We start from the raw sequence: 19465 nt of genomic DNA on the forward strand, positions 1-19465 counted from the left end.
GGCTCTACGCTGGCTGGCCAATCACAACACACTCTGTCTTCTGGGTGTGAGAGTTCAGTCTGAAATATCGCGGCTGAGGAGAGCGTCAGAAAAGACAGATTTCTATCGGCTCGTTTACAGCAACTAGGAGGTTTTTGACCATAAAGTTAATGTATGTAAGTAGACCACCATAACTAACACATGTGGAACAGGACCACTCTATGTGAGCTTTAAAATGTTGAATCTGACAATAAAAGTCTTAAACTATGTTCAATTGTGCTTGATTTGTTTGTTTATTGGGAATTTTGTGAAACAACTGTTACACAATTTTTAAAAATGACATTCAAGATGGATTACCATTAAACTAAAACAATTAAGCTACACAGTTTTTAATTGTTTTTCATTACCATGGAATGAGTATTTATATCAGGAAACAGCCCTACAGAGGCGGCCATTTTGGCCCACCATGTTTTTGTTTTTACAGTAGCCCACAATGGACAAACGAAACATCTTTTTTTGAGTTTTGATGTTTGTTTGTTTTTATAGAATAAAAAACAGTTCTGTGGTTCCAGCTTGTAAAATTTGCTATTCTATGACAGTAAAGTGTTGCGTTGCTCAAAACAAGACACTAGAGGGCGTCGTCATTTAGAGGTTTGGAGGGAAACGTCCCCCAGTGTTTTCAGTGTGTCACAGTATTTTCATTTCCTTGAGTATGTTCTGGAAAGCCTCGACACAAACCTCCCCGTCTGGATGCTTCATGGACGCCAGCTGCCAGACCTCCTCGAAGGTTTCCTCAGAAACGTTCACGCCCACATTCCTGAAGATCTCTGCGATCTGGGAAGGAGACGATGAGAAGTTACGGTCAGTACATCAGAAAAACTACAGTTTGTAACAAACCTGGTGTGAATCTGGTCTGCCCAACGTGAAACAATCAAGGCGTTTTCATTGGTTTTCCTACTTCATACCGTCAGATAGGTTCACCGGCGACCGGCAAATGACAGCTAATATAGCCAATGAAAGTTAGCCTCTACAATAGCCAATGAAAATGCTACATGAAAATTTGGCTTTAACAGAACAATTGCGATTCATCTTCTGCTGTTTAAAACCGGCGCATGCTAATGACGTTACCAAACTGATGACATACTTGATGACGTGGCTAAGCTGTGTCGCAGCTAATTATGTAGCTGATGATGTCATAGCTGATTACCAAGCTGAAGACATTGCTAACTTGCAATGTAGCTGAAGACGTTGCTAATTTGCATCGTAGCTGATGGCGTTGCTAACGTTCATCGCAGCTGATTACATAGCTGCCAACCTAGCAAACTTGCATCGTAGCTGGCGACGTTGTTAACTTGCGTCACAGCTGATGATGTCGCAAAAATGCATCACAGCTGATTACATAGCGGACAATGAAGCTAACTTGTCGTCCCAGCTGACAACGTTGCTAACTTGGCACATGTGGCAAAACTCATCACTTAAATGTGAATTTTATTAATTTAATCGACTTTCACAGGGTCATTTTCTAAATAATTAACTTGATTTGATTACTCTTTTTGTTATTATTGTTGTTATTCGAAATATAGTTCATTGTTTTTTCTCGTATTGTTTTGTATGGTATTGTTGGTATTTCGTCAATAAAGTAATTTTTAAAAAGAACCTGGGTTGTTTTTCATCTGAGTCGAGATTATTCGATCCGATCGCTTAAATCTCAACAGTCTGCAGGAGGCATAAGACAAGATTATATTATTGTGTTTTTATTTGAATGCAACTCCACTGCAGCCACACTGCGCCATCGGGAGATTTCTACCTTTCACTCTGTAAAAATAAACTGAACACATATGGGAGAGGCTGATGACGGAGAGCTTTTCCTGGACCACTGATCTGATTCATTGAAGTGTACCTCCTGCTTGCTGCGAGGGTAGAAATAGTATTCCTCCAGGACACCCCGCAGGGTACGAGGTGGTGGATTCACAAGGTTCCCAGCTGTGGATGAATCGCCGTAGTTAGTTGCGTCGCCGAGGCTCTTGAGGCGTGGAGCTGGGATGTCTGTTCGCACAGTCGGGGTCCCATATGAGCGAATGCCTAGAGAGAGCGAGAGAAATCATGTGAGTATGGATACGCATCTTCATTAGAAATTAGAGATCGAGTAAATGTAAAGTGTAAGTGTGTAAGTAAAATTGAATTAGTACAATAATGCAGTAAATAAATGTCCTCAAATCGGTGAGGAAACATTAAATTTCAACTTTTAAAATATTGTCAATTGCCCAGCAACATTCCCAACAACAACATTGAGCTGGTAAAGCAAGACGACTGCATACAGTTTAGAGTTTGACTGAAAACAAAAAGAATTGTCCACAAAAAGTTTCAGAAAAACCTGACGGGATAAACTCCTCTTGCTCCCCTCATTCAGGTCTGATAGTTTTGCCAGTTTTCAGATGAAGGACGCGAACAAATAATGTGACAATTCCTGAATTGATTTGATTCAAAGGGATGAAATTAAATTACCTTTTCAATTTGATATCAATTCATTTACAGATATATTTTTGTTTCCATGCCAATTTAACTCGGTTATGAAGGAGATTTTCACAGAACTAAGGCTGCAAAATAAAGAAATTTGACCTCAAAGACATTGCATTAACGCACTTATTATTCAATACGACCACAGTGTAACTCTACGGTAAAGCTGAACCTGTTCAAGCTCAAAATGTCCATCCTATAATCACCAGCAGATATTTTAAAGTTTAGCATATGGTGCTACAGTGATGTGTCATGGTGTTTCGATGTGTGATGTATGTGGAAGTGTATCTGCTCCTACACCATAGATGGTAAATAAATAGACAAATCTGCAGACTTGGATGTTAGCTCCACTGTCACGCGAGACTATCCTACTCACACAAGACTATCGTGGTGAAGTGCCGACCAGAAACAGTAATCTAAAGATTTTATGATTCCTAAATAAAAATATATTTTCCTCACCTGCCAGTTGACAATTCGGGAGCGTCACAAAGTTGGAGGAGGAGGTGACAAACTGGTCTGGGTCCGTCTTCTTCTGCCTCAGGGTCCTGACAGTTTTCAGACAGCTGAACGGCTCCACGGGCTGCAGATCCTCAGGTTTAACTAAAGCCTGTGGAGCAGGAAGCTCCTGTGATTCTGTCTCCATCTCTACGTCGGCTGGAGCCGAGCTGGATTTCTGGATCTCTGCAGAGTTACACAAGATCTGCCCCTGAAAATGACACTTAAGGTACAGCCTCTACATCCTACCAATGTACACGACAGTTAAATTGTAGACTGTTGTGTAGAATAATAATTAATACATAACTCCCTTTTGGTCGTTCCCAAAGAGTTAAGCCAAAGAGTAAAGGTTTTGCCAAACAATTTACCAAACAACGATTGGTTTACCAGTTTCAAAATAATTACTTGGGTGTTACAGATCTGGCTGTAAATCAGTCGCTCAAATTTGATCGTGTCACAGTGAATATAGTGTTTTGGGTCAGTTTGGGGTAGTTTGCCATTTTTAAAAAGTGGGTTTCCCCCCCATGGGGAACTTTGGGGAATCAATGGTTTAAACAAATTCTATTTCCATACATGACCTGAAGCATTGAGTACATACAAGTGAAAATGAACAGCCACTGCAGGCCCCCAGTGCTAAGAACCAGCATAAGATATGCTACCAACATGGATACCAACGTGGCAGCCAACGTGGCCACCAACATGGCCGCCAACAGAAAAACCAGACTCCATCGTGCAGGCACAATAAAAATCCATGCTTGCTCAAGTCTACAGTATCTTAAGAATGAGGTTTCTACTATACCACTCACTGTTAAATAAATTTTAACGACTGAAATTTGACGTGTCTAAACCCCGTAACTCTCCTGAACCAAAGTCCATAGAGAAAAATCAATCAATTCTTAATTGATGACTAAGAAAAAGTAAACTGACCATTTGTGATGATTTGTTCCTCCTCCGGTTTGATGGGCATCATGTCTTTCCAGTTGAGGAAGTTGGCAAACTCCACAAAGCTGATCTTGCCGTCTTTGTCCATGTCGCAGTAATCCATGAGGTCATCGAGGACCTGCTCGCTGACCTGCAGCTGGAACTGTTTGACCGCGGACCCTAGATCCTCCCTGTCAATCATTCCCATGCCTTTCTACAGATTTTCAAATGAAGAGATTGATGTGAAGTGTGCAATGAAAGAAAAATAGACCGTATAAGCACTGTCACTTCATCACATTTTGTCTCACAGCAGATATTCTGACCTTTCACACACACACGCACACACACGTGCACACACACACACACACACACGCACACGCACACACGCACACACGCGCACACACACACACACACACACACACACGTAGTCAATTACGGCAATAATGGCTGCCAGGGACAAAATGGAAGCAGGATTTTTCGATGGAATGAGTTAAACCTTTAAACTAAAAAATCACAGCAAAAATGATCATGGTCTAATTTATTTGATGTACTATCAATAAAATATCTAAAAATATAAACATAATTGATGTTTAGGAAATTATGCTACGCTAACTTGGGACCAAAATCTCAGAGAAATGATAGTGAAGCCAATGTAGAAGTTCTTTTTCTAACCTTTATCACAGTGTGACAAATTGACCTTTAAACCTTAAAAAGCTGAGGGCGCTGTGAGCACAGCTACCTATTTCTTCAAATATCTTCTAGAGCGGCACATAATATCAGCACATAATATTCACTCACGTAGTTAAGGATGTTAATGTACGCGGTAAGATTTAAAAAACATGGCTATCACTTGATTCCGACAACGTTAGCCCTAGCATTAGCCTCAGGTGAGTTGTCATCAGTTGTGTTAAAAAGAAAAAGAAATAAATCACTTTTTGTTTGTCGTGAACCCATTTGTTCACATTCTTAAAAATGTTGGATTGTTGCCGAAAGTTTTCTTTTCTTTGATTGAGCCAACTGCTAAATTTGTGTCATTTATATGTTAACAGTTACGAGATGAACGCTAAAAGACAGAAAATTTAAATATTTGAACTTGAGTGAAGTTTGTGTGACCCTGTGTTGCCAGAGCGAGGAAGTTACCAAACATGGTAAGATTTTAAAGTATGGACATCCTTGGATTTAAGCTGTTGGTCACAATTTTCTAATACACAAAGTTTGCTCTAGCATTAGCTGCAGGTGAGAAGTCATCGGTTGTGTAAATCATAGTCACACGAAGCTGATTGATGAGTTAGGTCGTACCTTGTCATAATACTTGAAGGCCTCCACTAAGGAGGGGAAGTTATGAAAATTGAGCCTTTTGAGGTGATTCTGTAAGGCGTTGACCATGCTGCGCCGCTGGTCTGGACCTCTGACGAACTCCCACGGTTCTGTGTTGTGAATTATTTCTCCGACACCTGTGCGAGAAGCAAACGACATACAAATGTTGTCTCGAACAAGAAAAATCACTCACATACCGCGAGACGTACCAAATGCATCCCATGGCAAAACCTTTCCAAAGTTATGATCCGGTGACAGGTTCAAGGCATATCTTTGAAAAACACAAACAGTTTAATACAAGTATTTGTTGGTTAAATACAATCGGATCACAGGATTGGTTTAGAACTAAGTATGATTTGAACTTACAGCTTAGCCATTGCTTCAGTTTCTGAATCGATCTCTTCCCTTTTTCCAAAAAATAGATAATATGTAGGTCAGTTACAGTTAGTAATGTAAATTAAAAAACTTGAGATTTGTTCCCACTCACGTATCCTCGAGCCAGCTGAGAGTTTTCCTGATGCTACTGCCGTCCTTACAGTGAGGCGTGAAGATCCCAAACGTGCTGTCTTTGATGAAGTGACTCGTGTCGTATTTCCTATCGATCTGCTCCCCTGCAGCAAAAAATGAGACGGTTTAATGCGGCGAGAAGAACACGTAAATGTAAAAAGCTTTTTCAAGTGTCCCATTCTTCTTCTCACCGACAAAAAAGGAATTGTGGCTAAAGAGATAAAGCTTGTGTCCCTCTAGTGCCTCCTTCTCCAAGTCCTCCACTGTTTTAGCAGGGTAAACAATCTCGCGGACTTCGTAATCTGGGAAAACAAGGTCATTTGAGAAACTCAAATTAGAACCCTAGTTTCTCAAAATAGAAACTAGGGTTGTGTATTGTTCACTCCCAAACACATGCCCGTACATACATTACCTTTCTTTGTTTTAACGCCGTGTATGGTGGTGTCACCGTCGTAGGTCCGATTGCCCGTTCTGCCCAGAGGTGCACAGCGGGTGGAGTGGTACACAGCTTCATTGATTTCTTGCAACCTCTTTTGGAACACGGTCTTTTTGGGTGGATTTACCAAGCTTTGGGCCTGTTGGGGGTGGGGGGTAACATAAAAGTGAAGACTTTTACCTGGAGCATGTTCTAGTGCCCAACAGCTAAATTACTTTGGGTCTTAAACTAATATCCCAGTAAGTACCACAAGTAATGGTGCATTCCAGTTCCCTCGGAGGTTGGCAATTAAACCAATTCTACTTCCATACATGACCTGAAGCAATGAGTACATACAAGTGAAAATGAACAGCCACTGCAGGCCCCCAATGCTAAGAAGACAGGCTGCCAAAATGGCAGCAAACATGGCTGCCAACATGGCTGCCACAGCGGGTGGAGTGGTACACCGCTTCATTAATTTCTTGCAACCTCTTTTGGAACATGGTCTTTTTAGGTGGATTTACCAAGCTTTGGGCCTGTTGTTACATAAAAGTCAAGAATTTTACCAAGAGCATGTTCTAGTGCCCAACGGCTAAATTACTTTAGGTCTTAAACTAAAATCCCAGGAAGTACCACAAGTAATGGAACGTTCCAGTTCCCTTGGAGGTTGGAATTTCCATGTAGCTCCTTGAACACACCTCAGATTTCCAACGTGGAATGTCGGAGCAACCACACACAAACCCTGACGTAGATTCCGAGATGATAATAAAACATGCAGTCATACTCAAAGTATCCTAACTCAGGGTTTGGTTGTGAGGTTGCTTTGAGTCTCCGAGTTGGAAATCTGAGTTTGGGGGGTATTCCCTGGATGGAACCTGGTGCACCCCGTGACCTCCAAGTTCCGAATACAAATGGAACACAGCATCAAACACATAAATCCAATTTGTTGCTAGATTAATCTATACTGAGATCTATACTGTCATCATCCCCTAGCACAGTAATACGTCATGGCACTGATCTAAAAGAGAACATATACCTTATTATGATTGTTTTAAGACCAATAATTAATTGTGAGTGAGTGAGTGTGGGATACTGACTGAAAAATTTGTCATGGTGTTGACGCCATGAACAAGACTACTGGCAACGTCTGGATCATCTGCTTTGCCCGGGTGAATTTTGATGGCTCCCGGTTCGGGTCGGTTGCGGTATTTCTTTATCAACGGTGGTGTGGCGGACTGAAAGGGTAAAAATGTCAACACATCTTGTTAGAGAGAGTTACCATTTTCTCAAGTGTTGTACTTACATCCGCTTATATTTAAGTACTTAAGTGGTGCTTAAATGGGGGTCTGGGGACCCCTGGGGCTCAATAGTAAGCTGTTAGTGGTTCCGTAAGAAGATTTAGCCATCAAAATAATCATGGAATAAACTCTTTCAAGTAATTGTGGTCAAAACAATGCAGAACAAAACCAAAAACTCACAAATTAAGGGACTGGGAAGGGTAAGCTAAAATCTTTAAATAAATACCTACAGCTTCAGTTAAATTTTGAAAGTGTAAAACATTTAAGTTATTATTTATACACTGCATTTTTCCAAGTAGAATGGAACAATTAAAAAAAAACAGAACAGCCTTTGTGGTTTGCCAATTGTGTTGTTTTTCTTTTAATTTCAAATGATTGATTGTCCAGCCCTTTGTAACAGCGGTGAAGTAAATCAGGAAATATTGCAGAAAATGTTAAATAAGGAATACAAAGAGTATATTTCTAATAAAAAGTCCTTTATCCCCAGTGACCCATGCCCAAATCAAATAATGTGGTTGAAAAGATTCTGATAAATCGTTTTGGGACCAAAAACAAATCTCCCATGACCCACCTGTGGGTCCCCAACCCAGTCTTTGAGAACCACATTTATCTTATTTTGTGATATACTCATACAACTGCTCTAGTGAGAGTGAATACTTGGCATCTAGTGGACTGAAATGTTAATTGTTTTTTTTAATGCTAATCCACAAAAAGTATAATGTAACATATTATCACCACGCAAAATATCGCAATATTTCACTTTATCAAATGTTTCCCCCCGCTCCCTAGTGTAAAGGGATTGGAAAAATTCTGCTAAATCATTTGGGGACCAAAAACAAATCCCGCTAGACCCACCTGTCGGTCCCCGGACCCCGACCCAGTCTTTGAGAACCACATGTAGCTAATTTTACTCACCCTTGCCTCTTTCCATATCAAGCAGGTCTCAACTCCTTCTCTCACTGGTTTTCTTTTTCCGGTTTGCTATCAAAACATAAAATAACATAAATACGTGACATACTAGATAGCTAACATAGCGTTAGCCAGCTAATGTTGTGTTAAAGTTGTCTCACCATTGTTGAAGTTGTCTGTCTCACTCCTGTGTGTGTGGACGTTATTTTCTCACTACTCTGTTTTGGGGGGAAACTAACTGTTATTGCAAGCTTACTATTAGCCTATGTCGTTAGCTCGTCTATTAGCCCTGCTGTCGGCTAGGTATGCTACTTAGCTTACTTTTTGGAATGTTAGAATGCTAAATTGATGACATCACGACAAATGTATCCTTTCATCATTCCACATGCGGTGACTGACTGTTGTTGTTCTACGTGTACAATAAGTGTGTGTGTGTGTATATATATATATATATATACATACATATAAAATATATTTTGTTTTGATAATTAAAACAAAACTTGTCTTACTCGGTATGACGTAACATGAGAGTCTCACCGTCAATCGCGCTAATTCTTCAATTAACGCACAGAAGCAGCAGCAGAATAGGGAAAAGTAAGTCCAAACTTTGTTTATATGAGGAGGGGGGATATTCATAAAAAAGAATAAAAGGTTATTGCAGTTTAAAGGTTAAACTAACTGAGTAGTCCGGGGACAGGAGGACGCTGGAACTGGTCCTACTGTTGCCTCTCCGTTGCTGTGCAACAGCAGTCAAGCGGTCCAGCTGTAAACACACAAAACAAAGATGGCGCCTGAAAATGTGTATCGTCAATACATTGATAGGTTTAAAATTAAGTGATTTCGAGTAAGGGGTCCTATTGTTGTTCCAAGACAATGAGAAAATTATGTTTAAAAAAACTGTTTCTGAAATACAAATCTTTATACAGTACTCAATGTGTACTATCAGTACTCCGTTGTAGGTGGCACTAACTAACACTACCAAAAGATGGCAGTAGTGGGACTGCATGATGTGCACGTTGCCGTTGAGCTCCCGACAGAAGAAGAAGACGCGACGTCGTCGTCGGCCGATTGTCAGTTCCAGTCATACGATCTGTCATCATCGTTCGTACGATGCGAAAAGGGAAGTTGAAAGAAGTGGCAGACTGAGGGATACCGCGGAATCTTAGGAGATCCTACGTTTACAGCTGCTGACTGGGACACACACACACGTCGCAACTGTGCACACATACACACATACACGACTGGGGTGTCACCGTTATTATTGTCCCGGAGACAACACTTCTCACGGCTCGCTAGCTTCCTCCCGCTGCCCGGTAAGTCGTGATATTAGCGTTAGCTCGCTGGCTAACGGCTACAGCCAAGGGGCTCCTCCCGATGCGGCTACGGCTAAAGCGGCCGAAACTGAAAGGTGTGGGGGGGCGAACTCGCTAGCATGTAGCATGTAGCAACACAGCTTGCCCGATTCGTCACGTATAACCAGATATCACAGATTACGCGTAAAATGTCCCCGTCTAAGCCACACCGATCGATCAACCAGGTCACTGAATTAACGTCATCATGAAGCTAATGTTAGCCGTAGCTGTCAGTAGCTGTACACACCCAAACCTGTGTCATCTTGTGTTGTTGTTGGGATTTTCCTTAAAAGCGTCATATAAATAAATACAATGTCACGTCCACGTATTTGAGAATGAGTCTGAGTACATTTTTGTCTACATTGGAAGTAAAAAAAAGAGGCGCTGGTTAGGGTTTCGTGTGTTAATGCGGACAAGAGATTTGTTTTTGCTGCTAGCTGTTGCTAAGCTAACAGTGCTAATTCGAAGCCAGTCAGCAACAACAACAACATAACGCGTTATTTGTTATTCGTGGGTAAATGTGTGTCGCAACGCAACATCGACCGAGTTGTAAGCAAATAGTTGTGGCTGATTAAGACGTTTTATTGTTTTGTCCTTAATAGGAAATGACAAAAAATTTTTTATATATATTTATATATAAATATGTGTGTGTGTATGTCTAATTGAAACTTTAAATGAGTTATTACGATGATACGTACAAGCTTTAAAATAAGCTGTTACTATGATAAACACAAGGTTTATTATAAATATACACATAGGTTATTTATTGCCATGGTTCTCAAACTGTGGTGCGTGTAGCACCAGTGGTACACAAGGTTCCTCGGCTGGTACTCGTATACTGGTTAACCTGGTGTAACCATGGTGAAATTCCTGGCGTATTAGTTTAAATTACCATGGAAACCACAGTCGATAATCACAGTTGGGAAAACTCTTGAGAAACACTTCAAAATAAACTGCATTTTATGTTGATTTTGCAGTGTTTCGTTTGGTTTTTGATTCTATTTTAATACAAAAATCTACCACCTGTGAATAATCTATTTACTACTACTATATACACATAATATATAATGATAATGCTCAGTGTTCAAGCTGAAGAACTACTGGTTAGATAATTATTATCAATCATATCAGATGATTTATTTAGCAGTTGGTTAGTAGTCAATTACTTGCTGAAGCCCTTGCTTCCTTGTACCGTATGGGTACTTGAACCAGCAACCATTTGGGTACAAATCAAGTTCCCTTTCCACTTGGCCATGAGCTGGCTGTTGTTTAATATTGCATATTTTCATGCTCTTTTCTTTGTAATGTTTAATCAGACTTTATATTAACAACAGAGTTTCCAGGGCTTTTGTTCCAGTAGATCTGAAAGATTCCACAGTGTTTTTGGTGACTTTTCACCATCCGCCAAACTCCAGTGTGTGTTTGTGTCATACCTGTTCCACTTATTTGCTCAGCTTCTTTATTATGGCAAACAAACCAAGGAAACACTAAATGGAGCTCGTATTTTGTGAAACTCTTGATGACTTGACTCTGCGTTTCGTTATCTGTGCGATTTCAGAGGAAAATATTGGGATAGCAATAACTGCAGGACAACGCTACAGTGTAATTCCTCGAAATCAAACTTTTTATTACTTTTTTTGTGATTTCCTGACAAATATCTTTAATATTAAGTGTTTAAATATGGTTTGTTGTACATGTTGTATTCTCACTGTGCCACAGAGAACATACTTATCTTATTTAACTGAAGTCACATGATACGTGTTTCAGTCTCTGTGTAGCCAGAAGCTAAGCTAACTAATTGAATCTAATTAATATACTGTAACTGTAGGTAATTTAATGCTTTGTTTCTTGTAATCATAGTGATTCATACTTTGAGAGAAGTAAATGTCAAAATATGTTTAAAACATTTCTATTTTTGAACCGAAATCATCTCACTGACAGTTTTGCTTTTCTGTTTGTGTCCTTACAGGTATTTTTCTGAAGTTTTCCCGCAGCATTGCAGTCAGTGTCCCAAGAGGAAGAGAGTGGACCGCGTGACATGGCAAGTAGAGGCGGAGCCACACGGCCCAATGGGCCAAACACGGGCAACAAGATCTGTCAGTTCAAACTGGTGCTTTTAGGAGAGTCGGCGGTGGGGAAGTCCAGTCTCGTACTTCGCTTCGTCAAGGGACAGTTTCACGAATTCCAGGAGAGCACAATCGGAGGTACGTATTGTCGCACGTTCATGACCCTTTAAAGCTCACATAGAGTGGTCCTGTTGCACATATATGTTAGTTATGGAGGTCTACTTACATACACTAACTTGTTTTATGGTCAAAAACCTCCTAGTTGCTGTAAACGAGCCAATAGAAATCCTCTTTTCTGACGCTGTTCCCCAGCCGCGATATTTCAGGCTCAACTCTCACCCTGGCTTCCCAACTGTCTTGTGATTGGCCAGTACCCGGAAGTGACATATTCAGCACACCTGCTCTCAGAAGCGCAGCTCCCCCCTCTGGAATGGTGGATGCACTGCTACTCATTATCAAAAGATTGTTTTAACAATGTTTAAAAATAGCTTCTTCACGACTCCCAGCCGCAGTCCCTTTTATGACTTTGACCCGGAGTCAGACCCAGAGTCAGAAGACATTGTCGCTCGTGAAACACCTCCACAACGGACGTTATTCTTCTTCTGCGGTTCAATGTACGCACCCGGATGTGCCTGGACTAGTGCCCGGAGCAGGACGATCTGCTGTTCCGGAGAACCGTTGTTTACGTAACCAGGTTTTTTCAGAGATCTTGCTGAGCTCGAGATTACAATAAAACACAGCGTTCTCAGCAATGGCTGAACTGTTTGTTTAGAACCTTCAGGGCTTCTTTAACAAGGTAATGATGCAGATACACACTAAAATACAGCGTTAATTGGAACTTCCGGTCTAGGTCCGCTTTAATGATTCCCCACAAGCGCGGTGGGAAGGAGTGAATACTTTGTCAGGAAAATGAGGAAATACGCATTTTACTGACTGAAAAGAAAAGAAAAAAGTGGACATACTGAAGAAGAGAGGAGAGTCAGGCCTGATTACAGAGCATATTTGGCCATGTGATTTATCACTCACACAAGCAGAATTTTTTTAAGATCATTATCACAGAGCTCCAAAGAAATGACTGTAACTGAAGTCAGAATTAAATGAAATAAAAGCAGCAGGGAAATGTTAAAGACTGCAAAAACAGCACGGTGGCAAATTCAGTAGTTGTGTAATGTGTGCGTTAACACGTCTGACTTTAATTATCCCTGCAGTTCTCGAAAGTAATTTCCCAGAAAATGTCCTGGTATGAGTCGTAGCGTCATTGGCGGTCACAGCGTCAGTTCGCATCTGCCCTAATTTTAGGTTCTTTGGTAGCGTAAGCAGACAAGAAAAACGCATGATTCAATCGAATTCCAAACATCCCACTCTTTTTTCTCACCTCAGGCCAGAGAGAGGATTAAGGAAAACACCTCTACTTTGGTGAAAATGTCAGACAGCAGCACTGATCGCTGAAGGAAAAATGCAATCACACCTGTACGAACGTGAAAATCTACAGTTAAAGAGATAAATCTGGTTTAATACAATGTTAGACGGGTGTAAAGGTGTCACCTTTAAATATAAACATGTTTTTGTCGCGTTTAAATGAGGTCAAATGAGTTCACACAATCCAGATGAAATCAATCAGCTCTGTGTTTATTGGTATAGCGGTGTTTAGATCGTTGTCATATTAGTGGGGCAGATTGCTGAAACAATCTTTCACTTGGTGATACAAGCACCATATTTGGCACATAAGTGCTTCAGAACCTACTCTCTTAGAAATGTACGTTATCCACTTGAAAATACCAAACGGCGCCATTCGAAGCCGTTTTTAACGGTGTTTGAACTACATTTTGATTGAATAATCCTGTTTTGATGGTCTGTACATCAAAATATATGTTTTTGAGTGTGACAAATCCAATTTGCCCTGATGCACTGTGACAGTGAGGTGACTTTCTTCAAAAAACAAGTGTCTCGGAATGACTTGAAATTTACCATCATAATAATCAGCATCACCTTGAACAAGGATCCGTTGAAAATATTTGCAAAGCTCTTAAGGAATAATTTTAATACATTTTTGAAGCAAAGAAACCAGAAAATATTCACATTTAAGAAGCTGAAAAATCATAGAGCTTGATTTAATTAAAAGGTACAAAACAAAACAAATCGATTACTGCATTTATAAAAACACATCTCTTTACTTCACAAACATTCAGATCGTGGACTTCATGTGTCTTTTGCAGAAGTGAATTTTAGGGCTGTAATCAACCAAAGAAACTCTTGGTCGACTAAAGCCCTAACATTTCGACCAAAAATCGACTAATCGACGTGGGGTACTTTTATTTTATTTTTAAAAGAGCCACACCCGCAAAGTACCTTTGCGGCTGCGGCTCTTAATTTGAAAAGACCCGCAGCCGCGGCTGGAGTTCAACAGTCTGACGGCTGTGAAAGCGTTTTGCATTACGTTCATCTGCGCAATACCATAGCCCGTGATATCTGAAAATAACTAGTAATATCAGCACAATAACTGTTGAGGAATACAGAGCAAGACTGAACAGCGCATCGCAGCTTCGCGGCTGAAACACAAATAGACCGCGGGACGCTGCTGCTGTTACGAGCAGGTGCTTCTGCAGTTCTAAAACCAATCAACGATTATTAGACTAAAACATTGAAATATCCCAATAATTCTGATGTTCATACTCAAAACGGACGGAGCAACCTTAGCTTAGCGTTTTTAAATGATATGTCATGTTTGTAGTAGAGCTGTGAAAAGCAAACTGATGCTTGCAAAGTTTGCATTCCACTTTTTTACCGTCATCTACTATTGAAAAATGCTGCCACACTGATGATGTCTTTGACATGGATGTGACAGCAGGACTGACTGTAGTCTAACATGAAAAGTTTAAAATTCACGTCGCTAATAACCCACTGGGCTGGACTAAACCAAAATAGTGGAAAACAAGGGGGTGTGCTCTGAAGACAGGCTGTTACCTGTGAAGCACGGGTGCTGTAAAACACCCCTATTAGACTTGGTACTTTCCTCCTAATGAAATTCACCTTAAAAAAAAAAAATGTAAATAAAAAAATTTAGTCGACCAATCACAATTTTGGTCGAGCCACAGCGTGTCGACCAATTAGTCGACCAGTCGACTTTGACTTTGAAGCCCTAGAATTTTACCAGGTTTCTTGAATGCATCTCATGAGCTGCTCACTTTGAACCCTGCATTACTTTATGTTCTGGAGTTTAGAATATTTAAATTGCATTTTTGCCATAAATGCTCATCCCTAGAAGGCCACTGTTGTTCCCTGACGCATTGGGAAAGAGATTTCCCAAAGAGTCTCACCATTAGATGTCGCTAATTCCTACACAGTGGAACCTCCTTATATAAAAAAAGAGAAAAAACTCAGTTTTCCACTTTTTTGTGTATCGCCTGATTGCCCCACATAAAACCTGTTTGATATTACCAGGACTCCATTTTATGTTACTTCCCCCCCGACATGATGCAGCCAAATGTGTGTGTGTGTGTGTGTGTCGTCACGCATGGTCTTAAATTATCACCTGACAGCGGAACACTGTGTGCAGCTCTTCAGACCCATTTGTCACCGGCTCCTCTTTGTGCCCCCGCAGCTGCCTTCCTGACTCAGACGGTATGTTTGGACGACACAACAGTCAAGTTTGAAATCTGGGACACAGCTGGTCAGGAGCGTTACCACAGTCTGGCCCCCATGTACTACAGAGGTGCCCAGGCGGCCATCGTGGTCTACGACATAACAAATGAGGTGAGTCGAGGTGACAGTCTGTGACTGTTGAGTGTTGAGTGAAGCCAAAAAAGCAGAAGCTTGTTTTGGTGTCTTTGCCAAGTCAACGAATGAGTCATGACTCGGTAACACATTGTTCTTCTGCAGATACTGTGATGATTGGTTCATCTATACAAACACTCACAGATTGATTGGTTTAGTCTTGTTCTTCACTAATGATCCGTTTTCTGCCAAATTTCCACATAAAGTATTAACACAGCTTCAGCTGTGGATGCATATTTCATCAAATGTTGCTCCTCTTGACCTTCATCTTTCCATCACATGAAACTCTCCCTATCTCTGTATCTCCATCTCACCCACTCACTCACTCACTGTCTGTCTGTGTTTTTTGCCAGGAGTCATTTGTTCGGGCAAAGAATTGGGTTAAAGAGCTTCAGAGACAAGCCAGTCCAAATATTGTAATAGCTCTGGCTGGGAACAAGGCCGATCTGGCAAACAAGAGAGCGCTGGACTTCCAGGTTTGTCCTCTTTGACACAGTTTTTTTTTTTTTTTTTTACTGAGTAACGTAAACAACGAACACAGACATCGTTCTTGGACTGATTTGTGGAGCTTTGCCTCATCCGTGTTTCATGATGTTTTGAGAAATGAGTGAAACTACTGTGTGTGAATTGACGCCGCGTGGCTTGTCTTTCTCGCGTTTCCTTCAGGACGCTCAGTCGTACGCTGACGACAACAGCTTGCTCTTCATGGAGACGTCGGCGAAGACCTCGATGAACGTCAACGAGATCTTCATGGCCATTGGTAAGTGAGGCTGCAACTAAACTAATTTATCAGTCAATAGAACAAGTTTATCTGATGTTTCAGTTAAAAATGACTTGAAAATCCATTCCAACATTTAACACAGGAGTCTGGTGTATTGAGCGACAACCCGTTAAGCCGTATTTCAGTCCAGTGAACAAATCTTTTTAATCAACTGATTCTAATGATTCAGTTTTACACCGAAAAACTACTGCTTTACAAGTCACCAGTTGAAAACCACGTCGCGGCAGTTTCATGCAGCCGTGCTGTGATGACTCCGCCCACATTGAGGAGGAGCTATAGGGATGGAAAATTATACCAAATCGCGAGTAGAGTCGAGCTGGAGCTGTAAAGTGGTAGGAAAAATGACAAGACAAAAACACATATTGTGGCTTTAAACCTGCTTGTGATGTATTAGGTCATAAAGTAGTGCTGGGCACGTTAACACGGTTAACAGCATCAACGTTAACGCACATTAACGCATGGCGCGTTTCCATGACGACTGACCAGAAAAAGACACCATGTGGCGTCATGTTTTCGCGACTCCCGATTGTTACAATTGTTGTGCTGTAGGCGCGCGAAAGGAGCTAACTGGTAAACGGTGCCTGGACTCCGGTGCCGCGGCACGTAAACATGACGTCAAACGTCATGGAAACGTGTCGTTCGCTAAGGTTGACGCCGTTAACGCCGTTAACCCAGAGCTAGTCACAAATGGACGTATGGTGTGGTTTTCTTTTGGTTTAAAAATATCATAATTTTCCCGCTTTCCCGTGTGTCGTTGCAGCAAAGAAACTTCCCAAGAACGAGCCTCAGGCTGCTGGGGCAAGCACCGGACGCAACAGAGGAGTGGACCTGACGGAAACGGCTCAGCCCACCAGCCGCCCCTGCTGCAGTAACTAACCCAGCCCCTCCTGCTCATCGTCCACACACACACACACACCCTCCACTATCTCCTCCCTCTGGACATCGGGCTCCTCGACTCTCTGACGTCACCTGACCTGACCCCTCCTCATCCTCTCACTCCCTCGGTTTAGCTAAAAAAAAAAGACTCTGTAGAGCTGCGTTTCTAATACTTTTTTTTAATTTTTTTTATGTTCTTCTGTTTGTTTGTTTTTAACTTCTTTTTTTTTTTTTTTTTTAGAGAAGTGTATATCAGTATAATGGATGCATGAATCACTACAACTCCTAAACGAGAAAAAAAAACACGTCGTTTTTGTTACGTAATAAGTTGGAAGACGAGCTAACCCACGACGCGTGAGAGAGTGAGAAGCCTGTTGTTTGTTTTCCTGTAGCTTCATTTCGTCACTTCTGAATGGAAGAAAACATTTAGTTTTTTGCTCGCAATCACCAAGAAAACCCAAGTTGTTCGCTCGTGCCTCCAGAGGAAACATCTGCAGCCAAGTTTGTGAAAAGAATGCAGTGGATTTGCACAAAAATTTAGACGATGATGGAGGTGAATTAGCCTCGATGATGATATACATCAACCAATCTGATATGTTCCTTGTCGTTTACTGTAAAGAAAAAGAAGAAACAAACAGTCTACATCTGTAGAGCTTGTACGCAGGAGGAGCGTGGGAACCTGAGGAACCTGAGGAACCAGCGCCTTCAAGCTAAAACCTGGAAAACTGGTGTGACAAGATCCTGTAACTCACGCTTTTTACATCTGATCCGACCGCCGGAGCTGTGCTAGGAGGTCGTTTCAACGAACGTCAACAACCCATGTTGTCCCACAGGCCTCGGGCCGCTTGAACGCAATCCAGCCTCAGGAATGCATTAAGGACCGCCTCTCTCAGATGACGTCGACAACTTTTTTTCTTTTTGTCACACTAATCCCAAATTAATTATCGCAACCAACCAAGACGAGATCTAAACCTTCAGAATTAAACAAAATGTTTAATAATCTGTTAATCTAAGGCTCGATGTTGTTCTCACAAACGTGACGTCTGAAGGGGCGGAGTGAAGCCACGTCCATTTTTGTGTGACGTACATCGCAATATCGGACCGAGTGTGGCATCGCCTCATCTCGAGTGCCGAGTTAATGTACTGACACAGATATCAGTCCAATACTGTAAGTTAAGACCTGTTGACGACAGATTTATGCTCATTTCAAAGACATAATTCTCCAACTGTGTTGACACATATTCTTCAACATGATTCGCCTAAAAAATGCTGCGTTTGGTTTTTATTTTACATTTTTTTTACAGTTTGTGCATAGTGAATCTGACCCAGTGATTACCACACTCGGTTCTGGCGATTGTGGTATCGGTTCATCCCAAGTTAAAAACATGTGTTTTTGTTCGTTTTAAAAAGCCAGTTGTCGACCTGCGTCGCCTCAGATGATGTGAATTTATTTGGCTTTTGCACACAAACAGAAAATCGGACGATTCTGGGGTGCAATATCGTCGTTAGCACAGCTCGCTCATGCAAACTCATCATGTAAAAATTTACACAGAGATTCCGAACAATTGTACAGTTCAACACACACGAGTTTGAGCTTTGGTTTTTATTTAAGACCTTTTTTCACAAACGGGCTCTAATTTTTGAAACAATGGTGGGTTTTTCTTATTATTTTTTAATCTGTAGTGTTAACAAAAATCTCTTCCGTGGTTACTGTCGTTACTTTTTTCTCCCCAAATCGGTCCATGGTCATGTTTGAAAGGAACTTTTATTGCATTGCACAGTGTTGATCATGATGTTTTAAAGTGATGACGACCGCCCAGTGGATTTTCTATGACAGACTGTACTGGACTCGCTAACCTTACGGCTGTTACACACAGGTAGCATCATTAACCTGACCGTGGTGGTCTCTCCTGCAGCTCAATGAATTTTAATAATGTAAAGCAAAAAGACAGAAAACAGCATTACTAGTGATGGGCTGATCAGTTTTGAGTGTCTGAATACAAGTTAATAAATTCGATAAAGAGGAAACAAGTCTGGTTCTTTTTAAAAGAGACGTCATGATGTAATTTATCTGTTTTTGTTTTTTTGCTCCAGGAAATTATGTTCTCAAATGTTTTTGTCCACAAGCTCCATGTAACAAAGAAACCAGGAAATGTTCAGGAACCGTTATCCCATGAGACGTTATCAGTTTAGTGTATAAAGATCTTCTCCTGTTTATGACCTCATTAGGGAACTATGGTGGCCTTCAAATACCAGAA

At 41.1% G+C, this 19465-nt stretch overlaps 2 protein-coding genes across 2 annotated transcripts; one reads left to right on the forward strand and one right to left on the reverse strand.

Annotated features, from left to right (window-relative positions):
- Positions 1-666: 666 nt before the first annotated feature.
- Positions 667-8346, reverse strand: efhb (EF-hand domain family, member B; the record flags this gene model as incomplete). The annotated part of the gene is made up of 11 exons (XM_083894399.1): positions 667-813; positions 1880-2061; positions 2956-3177; positions 3919-4126; positions 5212-5366; positions 5439-5500; positions 5717-5840; positions 5928-6038; positions 6149-6311; positions 7249-7386; positions 8305-8346. 11 exons carry the CDS (start codon positions 8344-8346, stop codon positions 667-669), a joined length of 1554 nt encoding a protein of 517 aa, XP_083750525.1.
- Positions 8347-9460: 1114 nt separating this feature from the next.
- rab5ab (RAB5A, member RAS oncogene family, b) lies at positions 9461-19177 on the forward strand. The gene is made up of 6 exons (XM_083899698.1): positions 9461-9671; positions 11680-11914; positions 15378-15529; positions 15904-16026; positions 16217-16310; positions 17092-19177. Exons 2-6 carry the CDS (start codon positions 11749-11751, stop codon positions 17205-17207), a joined length of 651 nt encoding a protein of 216 aa, XP_083755824.1. The 5' UTR covers positions 9461-9671; positions 11680-11748; the 3' UTR covers positions 17208-19177.
- The last annotated feature ends 288 nt before the right edge of the window (positions 19178-19465 follow it).

This window comes from Microchirus variegatus (genome assembly GCF_963457635.1).
Source record: "Microchirus variegatus genome assembly, chromosome: 1".
Classification (NCBI taxonomy): domain Eukaryota; kingdom Metazoa; phylum Chordata; class Actinopteri; order Pleuronectiformes; family Soleidae; genus Microchirus; species Microchirus variegatus.